The sequence below is a fragment of the Rissa tridactyla genome, chromosome 8, assembly GCF_028500815.1.
Source record: "Rissa tridactyla isolate bRisTri1 chromosome 8, bRisTri1.patW.cur.20221130, whole genome shotgun sequence".
NCBI classification, from domain to species: domain Eukaryota; kingdom Metazoa; phylum Chordata; class Aves; order Charadriiformes; family Laridae; genus Rissa; species Rissa tridactyla.
The window spans coordinates 16,017,026-16,037,962 of NC_071473.1; the positions used below are offsets into that span (position 1 = coordinate 16,017,026).

General features: G+C 43.3%; 1 protein-coding gene across 1 annotated transcript in view; it reads left to right on the top strand.

Annotated features, from left to right (window-relative positions):
* GSG1L (GSG1 like) overlaps positions 1-20,937 on the top strand; it is a 55,628-nt gene that overhangs the window by 20,369 nt on the left and 14,322 nt on the right. Inside the window, exons 3-4 of the mRNA XM_054212325.1 lie at positions 12,945-13,097; positions 17,241-17,352. Of these exons, the coding sequence (XP_054068300.1) occupies positions 12,945-13,097; positions 17,241-17,352 (265 nt within the window). The remainder of the gene's footprint in view (positions 1-12,944; positions 13,098-17,240; positions 17,353-20,937) is intronic.

Sequence of the window (20,937 nt, forward strand, 5' to 3'; positions counted from 1 at the left end):
CCTCCTCCTTTCATCGTACCTTTTGGGTGCACCTTCTAGCTCCCCTTCTCCATTGCTTCAAATCTGGGCCCAAGAGGAATTCCAAGAGCCCCCGGAGAATACATTTAAAAGGAAGAAACCAAGGCCAGATGTTATGTCTGGAAAACGTGGCACCACAGTGGAAAGCAAAAGGTAGCAATATGTCCCATCAAATGATCTGATAAATGACTTCACTGACTAGCATAACACCACAGCATTATATATATATATATACACACACACACACACACAGAGGTCTGTTCCTCCCCTGCCTAGAACTGTGTGGGGATTTGAACTCTCGCATTCTTCTATAAATGCATAAACATCAGCTGTTAACTACAGCGCCACAGAGAGCCAGAGGATGAGGAGTCATGACCAGCTAAACTCCTCATGTAAGGGGAGGCTGAGATATATACAGTGGAAATCAGTTGGAAGTAGCATTTTTGCTGGAAGAACTTTGCTCGGAAAGAGCTAGGGCTTGCAGGAAATGTGGTGCCCCCAAGAGTTTTCAGGATGGTGTTCACGGGGGCTGTGACCCAGGCACTTTCCAAACACCTGCAGTGCCTGCAGCACGTATGCAATAAAGTGCTCTGGCCAGAGGAATCCTGTTGGGAAGTTGCTTCAGGAACAGGCTCAAAGGTCGGCTCTGGCTCAAAATTTAGAGTTGGGCACACCAGCTTAGGACAGGATTCACAGGACAAACTCCTTACAGCTATGGTACAGTCTGATCTAAGTTACTCTAATGCTCTGTAGGACCTCACTTGGTTCAGCTGTGATACCTACAGAATAATACCCACAATGAATGGCAAAGCAGCAGGTGATAAGCAACTGCTTATATTGCATTGCTTTCTACTTATTTATAGGGAAAGACACATGCATAAAATAAGACTTTTTAGAGACCATGGAGGTTGAGGCAAGGCAAAGCCTTGCAGAAGAAAAATGCTCACTGCTAGTGAGCACTTAACGGTCCAAAATGTTACAGGGGACTTTTTAAATCAGAGGCTGTACTGGCAGAGGTAGGAGATACCTTCTGCTTGTCCTCTACACAGCTCATGATCATGCATCCTGTAGAGATGAAGCAATAAAAATGCTCTATTGTCTAAAAAGTAGCTGGCAAAACTAAGATGGCACATGGAAAACAGCAAATAAAGAAATAAAGTCTCACCTAAACACAGCACGCAAAAAGAGAAAGCTCAGCCAAACCTATACATGCTTCTAAGCCAGCACTACAACAGCAATTAATGAGAAGAGAAACTAAATGCCTGATTTTAATGGATACTGACATAATAGGTGTACCAGAAATTTGATGGAAGAAAGATAATTAGTGGGACAATAACGTCTTGGTACTGATTACACTGAAAGACAAAGCAGATGTCGTGTACTAAAGCTGAATCAGAAAAACAAGGTAATGTCATTAATAAGCAAGACAATCTCTATGGATGGATTCCACACTCAGATAAAAAATACCGAATTATATTAGTGATCACCCGTTGGGGCGGTTTACAGCAGCAGGGTTAAACTCGGTATCAGAGAAGATATAAGGACAGAAAGCAAAACAGTAGGAGCAGATTTCAAAACCCCATGCATTAACTGAGAAAATGTCACACTTGGTATAATGTAGAGATTAAAATTTGGACAAACTTTATGAGCATGGAGAAATTCACTGGGGAAACTTATAAATCTTGACTTATTCCTGAGTGGTATGGCAAACTTGGTTCAAAATGTTAGTAAGAAATACCTTGTAGCTGTCACTAACATAGACAAATTCAGCATCCTTGCAGAAGCAACAAAAGTTTAAAAAAAGTTGTGAAGAAGAGAAGGTAAGAAAAACAAGAGCCGATGAAACAGAAATTAACACGTTCAGCTAAAAGGACAAATGGAGTGCGAAAACTTTAAAGATACTAGATATATTACAGGCATCTAAACTATACACAAATCTTTCTTTCTCAGTCACGGAGTCAGTGAAAACAGCAGATAATATTCAGCCTTGATAAACGCAAAGTGGTGAACACGAGTAATCCTACCTTTACGTATATAGCAATGGGTTCTGAATTAGCTTTTACCCCTCAGGATAGAGTTCTTGGAGTGATGACAGACACTTCTATGAAAACATTAATTCACTGCTCTGCAGAGATTAAGAAAAGATGAAAAGAAATATTAGGATCGTTGTAGGAAATCAGGAACAAAACAGAAAAGTCACCATGCCACCACATGTATTCATGATGTACCCACCCGCAGCACTCTGTGTGTACCTCTCATCCCTCCCCTGCCAGCCCCAGCTCAAAAAAGTTATGAGAAAATTTATAGAGATAGCAAGGAGGTTTTGACAGTTATGGTCAAAGATAAGGAATCCTTTTTTATGAGAAGGGCAACACAGAACAGATTTCAGGCTGGAAAAGGGATAAATGAAACTCATAACAGCCAGGTTTTGTGTACTGGGTAGCTGTTCCTCAGAAGAAAAAGAGAGGATAGATCTTCTAAAAAGACCACTTAGAGACCTGCATCCAGTGAAAAGAAATGTAACTGTCTCTCCCACAAGCATTGTATGCTTTCCAAAATAGTCCCCATTGTCTTCTTGAACATTTTGTATTCTGCTTACATTATTCTTAATAGATCTGCAACAGGGTATACACATACCCACACAGACAAGTACCAGTGCACTTGTATTAGGAGAGTTATGATTAAGTATGCATGAAAAAAAAAAGTCTTACTAACATTTTATCTGTGTTTTCTTATACATCTATTATGAATCATTGAAGTTATTATTACAAACTAATTGGATATACAAAGATGAAGCCATGCTTAATAGCAGAATTCAAGCTAAATTCCTAAAAGGAAGCAATAGGCTTGCTTTTCATGCTGGTGATGCCAAAGGCATGGAGGACAGAGTCTCTGCTGTGGGAATGCCACAGGGTCTGAATGTAATTCATTTCTCAGCCCAGTGCCGAGGATGGAAGCACATCACAGCCCCTGCCCTGCAGCTCCATTTAGCCCAAATATATTTATTAAGACACAGGGGATAGTCCTGCTTTAGAGTGTTTTTCATGGTCTTTTCCACTATATTACTCTACTGTTTTCGCACTAGGAAAAAATATAGGCACAAAGATATTCCACAGCCTGCTCAGTGCCCAACACAGGACTAAATTCAGAACCAAACTCAATGTCAGAACCATAAAAAGTCATAGAAAATACATCATCATGTAGAAGAGAATCATTTTATTTAGCTCACAGCTCCACCTCACCTTTCAAAATAGAGACCAATGAAGAACTAGAGCTAGACAGAACCAAGGCAGCTGGCATTTCTTCTCTCAGCTGAACAGCTTCTGGTGATTGTGTTTTTCTCTCGTTTGGTCTCTCATGTTTGGCAAACTGCAATCTCTTGTCTGGGTGCTGGCTCTTTATCTATCTTGACTAAGATGTTTTACAACAACAGATAGTTTTAGGTATCTCTGATGGCTTTTAGGATCATGAAACTTTGTTTTGGAGGAACGTCTCTCATAGCTTTGTGGTCTACTTCTCCCAGTTTTTTTACACTGCAGCAGAAGAGGAGCAGGCAGATGGTCTGATATTATGAGTCTGCATTAACCAACAGATGGGCTGACTGCTCAGAGCGGAGTCCCTCCGCCAGCCACAACAGCATGCTCAATGTTTACTCCTTTCACCATTTTTTATTGATCACTCCAATATTTCTGGCTTGTAATTCCCAGTATTGGAGCAGCAGAGATGAGCAAATGACTAAAACCATCAGAATGCAACCTGAAGAGAAAGCATGAGATTTACGTGGCCCTTTCAAGCTTACTTTAATGCTTTTCCCAAACAAGATACACAACATTTCTCAATGTGTACCCATTTGTGTATTTTTCCCCTCTCTTCTCTCTTGCACTGAATGTGGAGAGATTAAAGTAAGATCCAGGTGTCAGTTCCAACATAGCGGGTAGGTCTGGAAAAGCAGAGCAACGACAGCCAGAGTCAAGAAACATAAGGACAGCAAATATAGACCAGGAGGAACAAAGCAGACAGGACCAAAAAAAACGCAGAGAAAATGCCATTCTACATAAGTAAACAGAATATCTTAAAAATCAGTAGCGCAAGAAAACCGAACACCCATTAGGTCTAGGGAGCACTCACTATAAACACCAGCATCTATTATGTGTTTTGCAGCTGCCAGTGTGCTCTCAGCATCACACTTTCAACTGTAGAATTGAGTATTAACGAAATAACTAGATTTTCCCTGACGTGGCAGACCATTATGGGTGCCACAGGCTATGGATGATCATCAACTTGCTGAGAACTAAGTCTCAATAATGAATAGGGAAGTGCAAGAGGACCATTAGGGTCATTCTTTCCACAGCAAGCTTCTCTCCTTCCCAGGAAGGGTGACAAGGGCCTGCCCCCAGTCTTTCAGCCACTAAGAAGATATGTTCTGGGTCCCTCACACATCATCTAGCTCTAGCACAGTAACTTACAGAGAGGACTTAGAGTTTCATCATCAAAAAACAAATGAAGGGGAAGGATCCGTTCCCATCGAGCACACAGGTGCTCTCCCCGCCATCTCCAGTGCAACTATTATGTTCATAAAGCAGGACATACAGACCTGAGGCTGTCAAAGACAAGTGCCCATAACTTTTTGTTGCTGGTAACAAGGGTGACAACTCCCCCATCTCCCTGGCTGCCGCAGCATGCATGGAGAGCAAGAAAACCAGTGAAATATTTTTGCCCAAAGAAGGAACAAGACCTGCACCATGGCTTTCTCCATGAAAATTCACACCACCCAAAGCCCAGTTTTTCCCTCATACATGGTTCTTTTCCTGCTACGTTGGATGACACCTGTCTAGTTGGCTGTCACAGCCTCTTGTGGTTTCCCTGTGTTGTTCAGCAGTTCAGGGATCTCGGGGACAATGACGGTGAACCATGGGCTAACAGGAGCACTGTCTTCCTCAAGTAACAGCATCAGTGTCTGGGGCTATCAGCAGTGTCAATGAGGAGGCGAGAAGGATGCACACTCTCTGGGAGAGCATTGCTTGGACACTGGTGTCTCTTTCAGCAGCTCAGCAATGTCCTTTGGGTCCTTTGGATTCAGCTTGTCCTTTGGGTGCAGTGCTCTGGATTTCATCTCAATCAGGTCTGATAACCTCAATAGTTATTAAGGACCACACAGTGCTCAGCTCCACTGTTTCTAGCACATAAAGGTTTTTTGTTATATCATAAAGTGTGATGTAAAAAAACCAACAAACAAGCCCCAAAGCCTACACCTGCTTGTATCAGAATTTCTAAGGTTGAATTGGCAGAGGAGTGACTTGAGATGATGTCTCATCATAGCTCAGACTCCTCTCACTATTGGAGCAGATGTGCAACACTGAGTTATGAGGAACGTGACAAGTATAAACCTTTTCAAGATCTCTTTGGCTGTCTGCACCATTGTCCGGTCTGATTGCTTGCTCGAGGACAGCATGGCACAGTGTGACAGGTCAAATGAGGCTGCTTTGGTCAGATCCTCGAACTGCTCAGCCAAGAGGGCAGGTCTGCTATGAGAAGGGCTGGTGGGCAGTAACCACAGAGCATCTTCAGCAGGGAGCAGAGACTGAGGCAGTAGGTGTTTCTAAGGAGGATGAAATCCCACTGAGGCATTCTAAATATGAGCTTACCCCAATTAGGAAGCTAATTTTCTGTCTGAAAGGGACCTCAGAAATCAATACGGACTCTGGACTATTGCTTCTTGGGCGTTGCTCAGGGAACACTGGGGCTTTCAGCAGGCAGTGGCACATAGCTTGGCAGGTAATACATTAATTTATGGGCGTTTTTATGCTGGCATAATTTCCAAGCCACTAGCCAAAATGCATGACTAACATTTTCATGCACACAACTCCTGCCTATGCTGCATATAACATAGTTAACATGACTCAGCATTCTCCTTCAGGAATAGCAATATGATTTTCTCAGAAGAGACCCTTTACAAGCAAACAGCTCATGTTTATGGATTAAAAATGCTTTGAACTCTAACAGCAATTTCTCTGTTGGCCACCTCTTCAGTGTTGCCTTGAGAACACGTACTAATATTGGATCTTTGACAGTCATTTTCATGACCTGACCAGCCCAGAGAAGTAGCCAGAAGGGGATTTCAATATCATTATTTCATCTGGAGATAGGACCTCACAATCTGGCATCAGAAACTGTTGGCACACGGAGCTGGCACCAAAAATAAACTTTTCCGATTTGCTGACAAGTTTACAGTCATACATATTTAACATAAAACTCCATGGCAGCATGTGAATGTAGGCGATAGGAGGTATAGATGTGTATTTCAACTCTCTAGAACTGGTTTGTTGGCTGTATTAATCTCAGAAGCACAACAGTAATTGAAATTATGGTTCCAGAAACAGCAGCAAATGCTTCTTTATCATCCTGCACATAATCTCTTTCAGATGGTATCCAAGTTCTTGGTATTTCAGTCCAAATTCTTAATGAATCTGCGAATGGCTTTAATAATGCAGCAGAAGACAACTAAGAATCATCTTTCCATGTTGTGGGGAAAGAGCACAGAAGAGCGTGTCAGTAATTTCTTGACATCCTTGAGGTCAGAAGCTCTCTCATAGAAAAGTTGGAGTCAGCAACTGCTGCTTTTTTTGTGCCAGGAAATTGCAATGGATTTGAACAAAGCATGCATGATGCTTTGATATGTATTTTCGCTCAGGGTATTGTGAATGGTCCTCAGTTTTTCTTACTCCGAAGGAAAAAGGCCAGATACATACCAACAGCACAACCTCTGACAACAACAGCAGTTACCCCAGTTTCACATTTATACTTCTTAACTTAGATACCAAACAGTCAAAATCGGCTCAAAACTCCTGGAAGTCACTAATCACACTGTTCTTTGGATTCCTTAATCAGGAATTCACTGAAATGTGGTACAATGCCTTGAGTTCTTCTAAGCAGGATTTCTATTACTTTTTCAGAATTCCCATTTCAAAGGAAAGGCAGCATTGGAGATTCCCAACTCCGAGTGCTCCTTGGTGAGAGGTAGTAGCATGTTCATTTACAGTGCCTTCCCAGTGATCAGGGCTGACTTGAAATAAATTCAAGTTTGTGAAGAACTTTTGAGCCCTGAGACTCATTACAGGCTGAGGTAAAAGTTTCTTTACCTCACTGTCAGGAAAATACTCAGTTTGGTTCATTCATTCAGAATTGTCTGCAGCATCCCTTTGTTACCATGCTGGCTCTGGCAGATGCACTTAACGCGATCACCAGGTTTGCAGAACTGCACTCAGTATCTATAAATCTTTCAAAATGTTGATGCTGCCCTCCACTGCCTGACAGCAATGAAGGAACCGATCTTGTCAGCTGGTTCATGATGTACTTGAATTCCCAAGATTTCAGCGACCAGGTGGGTAACAGTTATCTTTTCAGTCACTATGGAGAGTACATTCACTTCACTTGGCGTTCCGGAAAATGAATTTCCTTGGCATGTAACAACACTCATTCAGTGGCTAAGTCCATGAGGAGGTGGCACTGATGCTTCTCACCATGAACCTTGTTCAGGAAATAACAGTAGCTTAGAGACATGAAGAAGTTCAGTTATGTCCCAGCTAATTTATTGATCTCCTTGAGAAATCAGAATCTCTGTACCACAACAGAAACACAGATGAAAAATGTGCTTTCAGCAGGGCTATGTTTTCACATTTTAGGCAAAGCTGGTAATCATATAGAGTGCAATCTGTCTTGAGATCAGATGATTTGAAGATGATATGATTCCTTTTGAGGTAGAAGTCCTATGATGTCAGTTGACATATGTGAGTCCCAGCTTTGCCATCTCAAGTTCCAGGTGAGCAGCTCAGCCCAGTACTTCCAGTGCTTTCGCTTCACAAGGAGGTTGTCCTGAAGATGGTGACCCCTTTACCAGGAAGAGCTTCACAGTCTGTGGTGTTCAGCTGCAGAACAATCCCACCTGCGACATACAGTATAATATCTGTGGCGCAGGAGCAAAGACCCAAAGTGGCCCACAGTACACAAAAGTAACTCTATCACTGTCGGCAACACCATCGAGGATGTGATAAACTGGTTGGTGTAGAAGCACCAGAGTAAAAAATGGCAGGATAAGGTGTATTGGAATATCAGGTGTTGATGGTACTGAGATCAGTGGGTCATGAGGATCCTAGTGCCCATCTACCTGCAGCTTCTCAGACACCAGGTTGGGAGATACAGAACACCAGGTAAATCATGATGTGTAATACAGACGTGACAGAACAGCAAGACAGATCACGGTCACCTCCCAGCCAGGACAGAAAGGAACATGCAAACCTAGCACATCTTTGCTGACCTACGAAAAGCCCAGAAGACATGAGAAGGACTCAACAGCTGGCATCCTCTGTATTATTTCAGGGAATCCTGGAAAGATTGACTGAATACATGCATCTTGGTGCTTGCACGCTGGATGGACTCCTTGCATATACTTGTGCTAGTGAAAATGTGTGCACAGGAGTGTAAGTGAGATCAGTTTTGATTTAATTTTATTTTAAATTAAAAGACTCTCCTAAGAGGTCTCGCATTGTTGCCATGATGTCGCAGCATTATTTCCTACAAGGCGAGGAAGGATGACACATCATCCAACAAATGCTGCCCATAGTGAGGACAAAGCGGGTGAGAACCCAAAATCTTTCTGAATTAACAAGGAACGTCCTCGGCATAACAGGCGCATCCCAGCTGAGCTCTGTACACAAACCTACAGCACTTTCTCCGCACACCTAACACTCGGTTTGATGAAGCGGCAAGGAAAAAGCATAAACAGGACAAAGACCAAAAAATGAGAGGAAGCAGGTGATTTATATGAACACAGACCCTCAGATACAAGCCAGCCAGGTAGGAGTCTCCAAATGAATCAGGTGCTGACTCTTCTGAAGGAAAGATTTTTTCACAAAAGCTGAGTTAGGCCAGACAAATCCCTGGAGCAGAGGACACAGGCTGGTGGGAAGTACGAGAGACAGAAAAGGTGACAGCAGAAAAGACAGACAAAGAGAAAAGTCCTCTGGAGAGCTTCTTCCCTGTCACCTGGGATGACTGAGGTCTGCTGAAGAGAAGGAGCTCTCTTCTTTGCAGAAGGAGGCTGTAAGAGATTGTAAGTGGAAGTAAGTGATGCCAAATGACTGCCTCATGAATCTCATGTCGAGAGAAGAACAGTGGGAGATCACTTCACCATCAGCACAGGACAGAAAGACACTGTCTCCTGAATTAATAACCTGAATCAACTGTTCTGCTTCTGAAAGCCACAGGAAGATGCAAAATCCAGATACAGCTTGCATTTTCTGGTTGTTATTTCAGATGAAATTCAAAATCAAAGCAGGCAGGACAGGACATACTCAGAACTATGCAAACACTGCATGTGGGACAATTTCACACACATTAAATGCATTTTAAAAAGGCACAGAGCAGACAGTCAGTGTACACCATGAAATAAGACACGAGAATTAGACATAGAGTTCCCTTCCAGATAGGCTTGAAAAAGAAGAAAGAACTGCTTATGCCTTCCATGGGAAACTCACCCAGCCTTTGTGTCTCATTGGAAAAAGGTTTCACAGAGCAGCAAAACTCGTGTTTCATTGAGCTGTTCATCACAGCCATAGTTCAACTTTGCTTTTACTCCAGCTACCCCTGCCCCAGCTAACCTCCTCCCTCCAGTTGTTCCCCCAGCACATTAGACCCAGCAACTGTGCAATTAAAAAATCATAGGATCTAGGGTAGAAGGGGCCTCTGGAGCCTTTAGTTCCAAGACCCTGCTGAAAGCATATCCATTAGATCCAGCTGCTCAGGGCCATGTCCAGTGGAGATCTGAACGTCTCCAAGGACAGAGATCCCACAGCCTCACTGGGTCCCTCTTCCAGTGTTTGACTACTTTTTTGCTTAGCTCAGTCTGGAATCTCTGATGTTGCACATTTTCTCTTATCCTACCCCTGTTCAGCTCTAAGAGCCTAGTTCTGTCCTCTATATCCTTCCATTAGGTAGCTGTAGACAGCAAGACCTTTGCCTTCTTTTCTACAGGATGAAAAGGTGAAGCTCTCTCTGCCTTACCTTGTACTCCACATGCTCCAGCCCCCTGACACTTCCTCACAGTCCACCATGCCCTTGCAGCTCTTCAAATTACGACAAGCCTTCTCCAGCATATCAGGTTTGAAGATCTCCTTGCAAGATTATCCTCTTGGCAAAACCACCTCTGTCCCATTTGACCAGGTGGAATCCCATTCCTCTCAGCAGTCCTCGTTCCTCAAAGAGGGCCCTGTGGTTAGAGAAGACAAGGCACTCCCTGTGACACCAGCCACATAGTCAGCGTTCCTTCCACCTGTTCCTTTCTCCTTCACCATCAGGATAAAGAACACCAACTGAGCCCCTTGTGCCCTCCACCCTCATGTCCCAGAGCCCTCCTGTTGCTCTGAATGTGCACAAGGCTGCTTCTAGCAGCATCCCCTCACTTGCCTTCTGGACGTGGGCCATCCCATAGAGACATATGTGCATCTCTTCAGCTTCCTATTATTTCTCAAGGACACTACACTTGCGTCTACAGCATCCAGCTTCAAGCACTCTTTCACAGCTGGGCAATAGAGAAGACCTGTACACAGCTGATGTACATCAACTGAACCCCCAAGCCATCAACCAAACTCCAGATCCCTTTCTGCAGCGTTGCACTCTAGCCTGTTTTCCCCCAATCCAGGAATTGGATTGTACATCCAGGATTACACTGCCCCAGGAGCAGAATCCAGCATTTGTCCTTGCTAAACTTCATAGTGTTGGTGATTTCCCAGCACTCAAATCTACCGAGATCTCTCTCTAAGGCCTCTCTGCTCTCAAGGGACTCAACGTCTCCTCCTAATTTATTATCATCAGCAAACTTTCTTAACGTGCGCTCAACTCCTGTGTCCAGGTCATTGATGAAAACAGTCAAACTACAAGGGAGCCCTGAGGAACACCACAAGTGACTGGTCACCAGCCTGATGTCACCCCATTAACTGCAGCTCTCTGAGCCCGACCCTTCAGCCAGGTGCTCACCCAAGGAAGCAGAGAGCAGAGCCCCACCACAGTCCTGAGCTGTAGTCACTGCTGTGGCACTGCCCAGCAGCGAGTATCCTCAAGAGTCGAAACAGGGCAATAAACATCAGGGCAGATACGTCATGTATTACTCTTTCAAGTTTGGGATGAAACATTTATGAATTAGAGCTCGTTAGTTAGGCCGCTCTGCTGCCTCAATTTATAAGTCAGGTTTACATAATCTAACTCTCTTCAACTCACACCATTTCATCATTCTCTTGTCATAGAAAGTTCTGTTTGTGAGAAAGTGAGGCAAAATCCCTTCTTAATCCTGCTGTATCGCAGAACAACACGCTTGCTGTCTCTCACACGTATTTCTTTTTGGGAGAGTGTGCCAGTTGCCCTGATACCTAGTTGACTAATAGGAGTGAGATAAACAGCTGTTTGCTGTTGATAGATGCAATATTACACATGAAGTCACTGAGGAATTAAAAGGTTTATTTATTACTGTCTCTGCAGTATTGTTTAATAACTCAAAAGGTCAGATATGGTACCAACAACTAATAGCACATATTAATTAGTTGCAATTATAAAAAGACAAGTTCCCAGAAAAAATGCAATCATCCTGGTCACTAAGAGGACACTCAAGTATTTGATAAAAGCGAGGCTGCATAGCTGGTTTGATAAGCTCAACTATAGGCATTATCACATATATGTTCTTACAGTGAGGAGAGAACGTATTAATGCAAGCGAAGCCTGTAGCAGTCTCTATGGTTACAGATAACGTTTTCTAATAGAAGCCATTGTCTTCAGATGCTTAACTTCCCATGTTTCAACTGCTTAGGCTGAAATTTTCCATCACTGCTCGTTGTTTCCAGGTGAATTCTCTAGCAATCAGGTTAGCAAATGTACTGAAGAATTCTAGCAGATTCTCCTGCTGAAACAGCAACTGGAAATCTGGCAGGGACTCAATATTATCATGAGTTACCATCCTCGCAAATTTACCCTATGGGTTGGTGTCTTTAAAAGACTCAGCGGATCCTGCTAAAAGGTTTGTGCTGAAATTTCCAAATGTAATATCTACAGCGGATGAAGCAGTCTCATCCGGCCACCACCAAATGCTGCCAGAACCACTCACCTGCAGATGACGCAAAGTCCTGCGGAATGCACGGGTCCAACGGGGCGCATCAGCTCTGCCCGTCACCCGAGGGGTTGTACCTAAGGGTTGAGAAAACAGAAGGCAGCCCAAATTTTGTATCTGCAGCTCTTCGGCTGAGTATGTTATAAATAACTGGCTCCACCCCACAGGTATCCTGGCAGGTTTTGTAGACAGTCGCAGGGGCAGAGATCTGTGCAGTGGATCCAAACACGCTGGGTCAGAACAGTCATTCTGCAGGACACCGGTTTCTGGGAAAGAGAGTTTCTAATAACAGGCCTCAACACTATGTCGTGACAAGCGTTTTAAAACCTGAGAGGGACTGAGAGGGACTGAGAGGTATCCAAGCCTGTTCATCTCCCACCTGCCCATACATTGTAAGGTAATATCACCGCATGAGTGCTAGATTCTGCTCATCTGAACCATGACACAGGGACAGAAAATGGATTCTGGTGTCCCACGTTTTGGCTCACAGGAGCCAAGAGGTTCAAGATATACCCAAAGAGGTCCTTTAGCCAAGCCAGGATCTTAGGCAACAGCTTGTTTTTTCTGCAATATATTTACCACCCTGCCATTATTCAAATCATCATTCACCACTTTTTCTATTTTTCAGAGTTTGGGTGGTGGTTTGCTAAATTTAAACTTTCTGATAACCCAATTACTCCTAGATATTCCTGATTTCCTAATTAATTTTTATCAGCTTTACCTCTTGAAAGTACTTACCGAATCAGTGACCAGTTGCTGCTCTTGTGCATTGCAGGTGTCCTGTGGCTATCAGTAGTATCCGAGGTGTTATACATCATGCTGTTAGTCGTCGGATTCAGCCTTATGTGCCTCGAGCTCTTTCATTCAAGCAGTGTGATAGATGGGCTCAAGTTAAATGCCTTTGCTGCTGTCTTCACTGTCCTTTCAGGTACGAACCTTCCCTTTCCCTTTTGCCTGAGGAGCCAAGACAAAACTCCTGAAACTGTGAAAGAATAAAAACTGGGGGTACAAGACTTCTTTTCCCCATTTAACTATCACATTTTTCACTACAATTTTTTGTTCCTTTGGAATGAGGAATGCATGATAAATTTGCCTCTTGCCAGTAAGAATTGGAAACACGTATTCCTGGTTTCACAACAGCAATGCAGTCATTAGCCTCCCCCTAGCCCACACGGCCATCCCATACCCATAGCCTGAGCATCCATTTTCAGCATTGTCACACTGATGAAAAACATATAGTGTCGAAAATTCTTTTTTCTCTGTTAATCCTAAAAGCAGGTGATGGCTTGATGCTTCAAGCCAAAGAAAGAAGCCCATCTTGTTCATCAGCAAAATTGAGAATGAAAAGGGTTCTAGTAATCTCACTTTGGAGCAACCCCAAGAGTAATTAGGGGACATGTACATCTCTCAGAACAAATATTTCAGGCTATTTTCATGCTCGGTCAGTACTTGGAGCCCTTCAGCGAACGAACCTGAGGAATTCACTTCTCTAGAAGAAGTTATCAAATCTAACCGTGTAATTAAGTGCCCCTTCGCTTCTGTGCTGGCTGAAAACTGCCCTTCCCAGGATTTATATGAGCAACAGCCACAGCTGGCTTTTGTGAGCACTCCTGCATGGATCTCTCTGGCAGAAAGGACTTCTGCAATAAAAGTGCATTTTATTCTGCTGTATTTCAGGCTGAAAGAGATTATAACGTGCAGTGTACATTTTTGCAAAGGATTTTCTATCTTCAGGGATAGCTTCAAATTGTGAAATACAGTTAGTGGTATAAAACTTAGATTAGAAGTGGAGCTAAAAGGACAAAAAAAAAAAAATCAAGTAAAAGTTGCCAAGGCATATTTTTCAGATGAGGATGTAATTTGGGTTTTAAAAAAAAAAAACCTCAGTTCATTTTTCAAAATCAAACTACGTGGAATTCTTCAGCATTCAAACAATTATCTCTGTGCTGTTTCTCTTTCTCTTCACCATTAACTGCAGTTTCAAGTTTTGTAAGAATTACGAAGTTTTCTTTCCTACACATCTTTCTATTTTTATTTTTCCTTCCCTCTTTATAAGTACATTGCCACGATGTTCCAAATATAAAGCTTAAAATTTTACAGAGAAAAGGGATAGAAAAACAAGAAGCAGCAAAAAAACCCCCACCAAAACCCCCAAACCACTGCTAGCTGGGTTTTTTTCAGCGACAGAGATCTCAGAGGGAAGATGACAAGCCTATTTATTTAATCTTAGCATATTTATAATGACACAGCTTTATAGAAATCAGATAACAAAGAAGGCTTTGCCTTGGAGCAACACACCTCTCATTAAATTCATGCTAGAATTCCCTCCTAAAAGCGCAATGGGATTTTCATATTCTCATAGCTCAACATCTAAAGGTTACAAAAAATTACTCTAACAGTGTGGCCACTTGTTGCTGTTACTTAATCTGTTGTGAGTCATTAAAAAAACCCCACAACACCGACATTTTGGTATTCTTCTACAAATTAAACAACTTAATATAAGTCTCTCGTGGAATATTTACAATAAAGCATTTCAATTAACATGATATATTCCATAAATAATATTTTAGTAAAGGTATCTGAAAATGCTTTAAAATAGATAATCTTTTCCAAATTTAGTCCCTTAAGCTCTCCTAGAGACATCTCTGGTACAGCAAGGATAATGATCTCAAGCCAACTATAAAGGTCAGTGTTTCTGCACTCCCAGTCACTCCAATCCACCATTTTACCGGGACTTTCCACCGTGAGCATCTGTTGCCCTGGTCCCCAGGTGGGTGGGCATACAGGCATTTTGTCCTCTTTGTCCAGCCTTAAGCAGCTAGTCAGAGGAAAAGATGGTCTTGTAAATACAGCCTTTGTTGATTTACGTTACAGGCAGGCCATTTTATCTAACATGTGACCATTAAACGTACAACGTAAAATATCATAGGACATCCCCATGGAGCGCTTGGCAAAGTATGTCTAAAATAGACCAAACCATTGGTGGCATCAGGAATAAACCAAAGCGAAAGCGCATGAAGCGGCCCAATGAAAGACAGACTCGTACTGTTTTGCTATAGCTTGTAGATGGCACAGTGCCACTGACAGCACAGCCAGGTACCTGTCCGCCCCCGCCCCTCCTCCCCACTAAGCAGAAAAAGCAGTCAGTGCCACTTTTTCACTGTGATCCCCGTGTTGCAGCAGGACTTGCTGATGACCTCCTACTCACCAGCATCAGGGGACTGCCATCCTGGCCTCCCACACAGCGAAGGGGCTGAACATTGCTGAAACCCCGTTAAGGTTTTGCACGACAGGAAAGAGCAGACCAGCCTTGCTGAAGCCGGTCCTGGCCATGTCCTGATGGCTCTGAGTGACTATGACACGTCTCAGGGCAGCCTGTAATATTTTATTAAGGTTGAAAAATTACTGACAGTAGGTATACGAACAGCAAACCCCAGACTTAATGATCAACGCCATAACTGTCAGCTGGAGAAAAATCCACTGATTTAAAAAGTACAGCAAGCTCCCTATGCATTCTGAAAATTAAATATAGCCAGAAACAAGCAAGGTGTGTACTGGTTTGCTGTGCTCCCATTAGGCCGCCCACCCTGCCAAAACATCATTTCTTCCGATGTGAATTGCTCTTTCCACCTCCTAACTTCCCAGCGTGTGACACCGACATGAAGCCGCTGAGCAAACCACCACAGCTTCTTGTAATAAACTGTCTTCTTTCAGCCTCTGCAGTTGTTTGTATCAAACACGCCATTTGTCTTGCTGAAGGTCCTGCTTAACATACCCACAACACAAACATAACATTCCCCGACTCCCCTCCCCCAGCATTGCCCTGAATCATCCACATGGCTGGTGAGACTAATGAAGCGCTTTAGACTCTGAAAGTCAGAAGGAAAGAAGCGACAAAATCCGTGTCTGAGGAGGGAAAATCAGGATTTTCCATATGGAGGAAGGGCAACTGTGGAAAAAAGTAGGTGGTCAGATACCAATAAATGGTGACTTTGGTTAAGGAGCAAAGTGTACCATATGGGCCCATGTTGTATCCCACTGTGGCAGAATATCGGTATTTCAAAGTGCCTTGAACTGTCATTGCAGCACAAGGGGCTTCTGACATCTGTAGGTCCAAGGTCTGTTTGGGAAGTGATGATCCTGCCCCACAGTTTACCCAACTGCTGGAACCCTTTCATGAGCTTAGCTGGGAGCATCACTCTGCACCATCCGGGCACTAAAGCAGACATATCCCAAATTATTGCAGCCAGAAAATTCTCCAAGCTGCTACTGGCCACCACTTCTTGGAAAGTTTTGATCATCCTCAAAGGGATGCCTAGGTGTAAAGATTCAGGCATTTTTTTCTGCTCAAGCTGAAGAGCCATGCTGGCCAGAAAAGTGGCAGAGCAAACTCAGTGATCTAACTGCAGCCCCGTTCTCTAGCATCGCGGTGAGCAGAGTGTCTAATACACCGTCTAATCTTCACCCAGTTGTAATTATCTCAGCAAAATATAATGATGTCACAAAAGCAAGCATCATCAACATTGTACCATCAAAAGTATGCCTATCGTAATCCTCTCTCCACACATCATCGGGAGTGCTGAGTTAGCTTCCTTGTGTAACTCCCAGGTGTTTTATAACTTTCAAATTTATAAATCTTAGCAACTGTTCAGATAAAATATCGTTGTTTGGTGTTAACACATTCAATCTTGCATTGCCTAGAGCAGCCTCTCTCCTTATTCTCTTACCTGAGGCCTGTCTGCGCTGGGCTAAGTGCAATAACTTGTGGGTGGCATACCCCTGTTTTGCAGCAGCAAGGTTGGTGGCGATGCTAATTGTGCAACATTTTCTTCAACAATTTTCTTTCTTTAACTCTTCTCTTAATTGAGAATTCAGTATGATGTAAAATAATGAGCTCTCAGTCACACCTTTCCTCTGCCCATGCAGCTCCCTCCTCCACAGTAGAATAGGAGGCATAAAAGTACAACAAAGACTTTTTTGGAGCTTTCAAAGCACTTCCAGCAGTAGCTATCTCAAGAATTATAAAAAAAACATTAGCACAAAAATTGCTATTATAATCCCTGCTTCTCAGGTCTCTTGGGGATGGTGGCACACATGATGTATACTCAAGTTTTCCAAGTGACAGTCAGCCTTGGGCCAGAGGACTGGCGACCACATTCATGGGACTATGGATGGTCCTTCTGGTAAGTGTCACCACCAGTTCATATCTTTTCATTTTGGAGTTTTTCCATCAGTCTGTTGGGAGATTATACGTATCATCTCAAATTTTCAGGAACAGGCACATGAATTTCCAGCTGCCAAAATGCTAGGAGCAAAAACCCACCAGGGCCGTACAATTGTTGAGGTGTTAGAGGACAGTTATCAGTGACTGTGCAGCAGCAGCAGCTGTGCGCATCAGCAGGTACACAGCATTTGTAAATAAACACCAGCCACAATTACCAACACAGATTGAGCACTCTCATTAAAGTTCAATTTAGGTACATAATTGCCATGGCATTTCAGAGACTTTTAACTTTTTTTTTTTGGTTTTGTTTTGTTTTTAATTAATGTCTCAGTTGAACCTTACAGTGCAAATTTTAACACAACCGCAGAGGAAGGCATAGTGCTCCTGGCACCATGATACTTCCCTGTGGATTGTGGGGAAAAGGCTCGGGAAAATGGACACAGCATTTTGGAGACTGTTTTTATTTTGTTTTTTAACCTTTCCCATGTATCTTCTAAAAAATCACGTAAAAATAATTTGGCCAAGAGACATCGACGGTGTTATATTGCTTGCAAGTTTATAAGAAGCTTAACAAGAATAGGAGCCTGTGGAGAATAGAAATACCTGCAAACAACATTCGCATCCCTCTAGAGGCATCAGCCTCTTCGGATGGCTGGGGAAAATGCTTTCTTTTTTTCATTTCTAAATATAGCATATTATTTTTGTTCCATCTCAAAGCAGAGACAACAACCTTTGCTAACACCAATAAATAAGTACATGTACTCCTTATGCACAGCACTGCGGGGAATTATTAGTCTTTCCTTCTCTCCTCACTACACTGTGTTTCCTGGGAGGAGTTACTAACATTTTAATAACATGTTACAAAATATAAATCCCATTATATTTAAAATAGATCTTTTGTGTATCACCAATGAATATCGATTGCGTATGATGATGAACATATAAATATACTGCATTCATATCTTTATAATATTTGTATAAATATTTATAATAATTATGTCATAATAATTGTGTAATGATTAATATATTTAAATAATGAGGTGTGTTCTCTATTAATTTGTCTTCGGTAATCTATTTTATAATTTACTGCAATACTCAAAATTCAGAATGCTGTGAAATGTCTAGCATGATAGAGCACTCATTATTTTCCTTCACCTTGTGGAAGACAAGAACCCCCATGTCTCAGAAGGGGCATCAGAGGCTGGTAGACGCAGGGCGTTAAGAGCCCTCCCTGGCCCCTCTCCCTGCCTGTGCTCCGGGCTCTTTGGAGCCCAGCACCTGTCCTGCCACGGCAGCTCTCGGCGCTGCCTGGTCACAGAACAGACCTTGCACCCCCTGCCTGCAGCTCTCCCCAGAGCCAAGGCACAGCGGGCTTTGCTTTAAAGACCAGGACTGACCCTGGAGGATGCTGGAGATACCCACAAGCAGACAAATGTGTGGGAGTAACCTCAGCTCTTCCCATATTCATCAAGCAGGATCTCAGCTTCACTCTACACAGTCACTGTTGGCTCACCCTCGTTAAAGCTGAGCTCTGCTCAAGCTGTTGCTGTCACAAAGCAGCTTCTCAGATTTGGTAATCTCTCTCCCTCCCCTAATACCTTCCAAGGCAACATACTTACCTATGCAGGATGATGGGCAAGGTGCAAACATCGACTCAGCAACAGCTCCCCCAGGGCAGACATGAATAACAGCAGTATTTCAGCCTGCAGTGGTGCTCAGCAGCCTGAGGAAGGCCATGGGTTTCCTCACGCCACGCCAGTGACTGGTAGCAGACCTGGCAAAGGAAGGTCTGAAAGTCAAACGCAGCAAACCCAAGGTTTCTTCCTTCCAGCTAACACTGAACCACCACTGCTCTATGGACTAGAGAGCTACAACCTCCCCGGCATCGCCCAGATTTGAACACCTTCTTTAAGAAGGGTTAAAAACAAATGCCCACCCAGCCTGGTGGAAACTCTGCACTTGTAGGAATTTCTTTCTCCTCCATTTGGGTACAGGAGATGGCCTGAAGCATGAGCTTTAAATATCCCTGAACCAGTAGCGCTAACATCAGCATTACTTACAGCCTCCTGTAAAAAGAACCACTGCAGCACCTTCCTAGACAACGTGTCAGAGCACAGAGAATTGTAACACCGCTGAAAAGCAGGGCCAGGGAACAGCCTCCCCATGGCCAAGAGCCAAAGGGCATGAGTGGAGATCTAGAATGCATTTGTTTCCCAAGTGTCAATCGGAAAACTACCTTTTCTGTGACTTTATTTCCCCTCTATTGAAAGGGAATGATAAAGATACCGCTCCTCAAAATGAGGAAGGGCTGCTTGTGGTCTGCTCAGATGTCCCACCGCCTGGCCCTGTTATCTTACCCATTGGCAAAACCTGCAGGTTGGTCTGTGCTCTGGCACAAGCCAGGAGTGGGCCAGGGGGTTCAGTGGCTCTGAGGATCAGCGGATGTTCAAGCTCGGCCCCTCTAGAAAGAAAACAAATACAGAAACCTGAGCCGCAGAGGAATTTGAGAGCACAGCCCTGAGCTCAGCTACCAGAGGCACTATGGGTGCAGTCCCACCACAGCTGGGACACAGCTGGTATGGTGTGGCATTGCTGTTAAAGAGGTCTTCACCTAAGGTACATGTCACTCTTACAGGTGGGAGAAATACTCTTTACACTTAAAAATAAATAACATTTAACCAAAGGCCATAAAACCTAAACCATATCAATCCTAATTGTCTCATTATTATGATTTACCAGATGCCAGACCTGAGGTCACATTGAGAGTCTTCATTCTGTATTTCCTTCTCTGAACCTTTCCACTTTTCTGAGTTAATGATTAGAAATTATCAGAAACTTTCACAAGAAATGTGTCTCCGTATGTCATTCCCCAGGCACCAACCAGGCACAGGGAAGAATGTGGTTTCAGCTGGCTTCTTCCATGATATGGTTTAGGAGCCCAGCTGGAAATCTTTGGGGGTGCTGGAGCTTTTCCACGTGCTCCGTGTAGGAGCAAGATACTTGCCGGCCTTCCCTGTGCCTGGACGCTCGCACATAGCACAGGTTTCCACTTCTCCACCCAACCGTGGAAACCTAAGGGAGCTTCATCACCCCAGGGTTCACTACGCTTCCTTCTCATTTGATTGCATCTGGCAACTGGGTTCAAAAATGACTAGGAAAGGGCTGCCTCCACACACTTCATTGCCATGGGAGTCCCTAAAGGACTTGTTACGCACCGAATTTTGAAATAATTGAAATTTCTGTTTACTTGAACCATTCCCCTCCCCCCCCCAGATTTTTCAGTTCATGAATATGTGTTCTTTTTCAAGTTTTGCCTAATTTGAAATGAGAAACTGTTTCCTTGTCTGCAGATCCTTTGCAGAATGGGAAAACAGCTCACGCTGAGGGCTCTGTTGATAATGCATATTTAGAAGATAATCTACTGTGGCTGTATTCTTTCTGTTCTGCATAATTTATAGTAACGTTCAATTTGGCTATAGAAAAGGTGAAAGCGAGGTGTAGATAAAGTGTGTAGCTGACACAGATGATAAAGTTAATCCAAGTT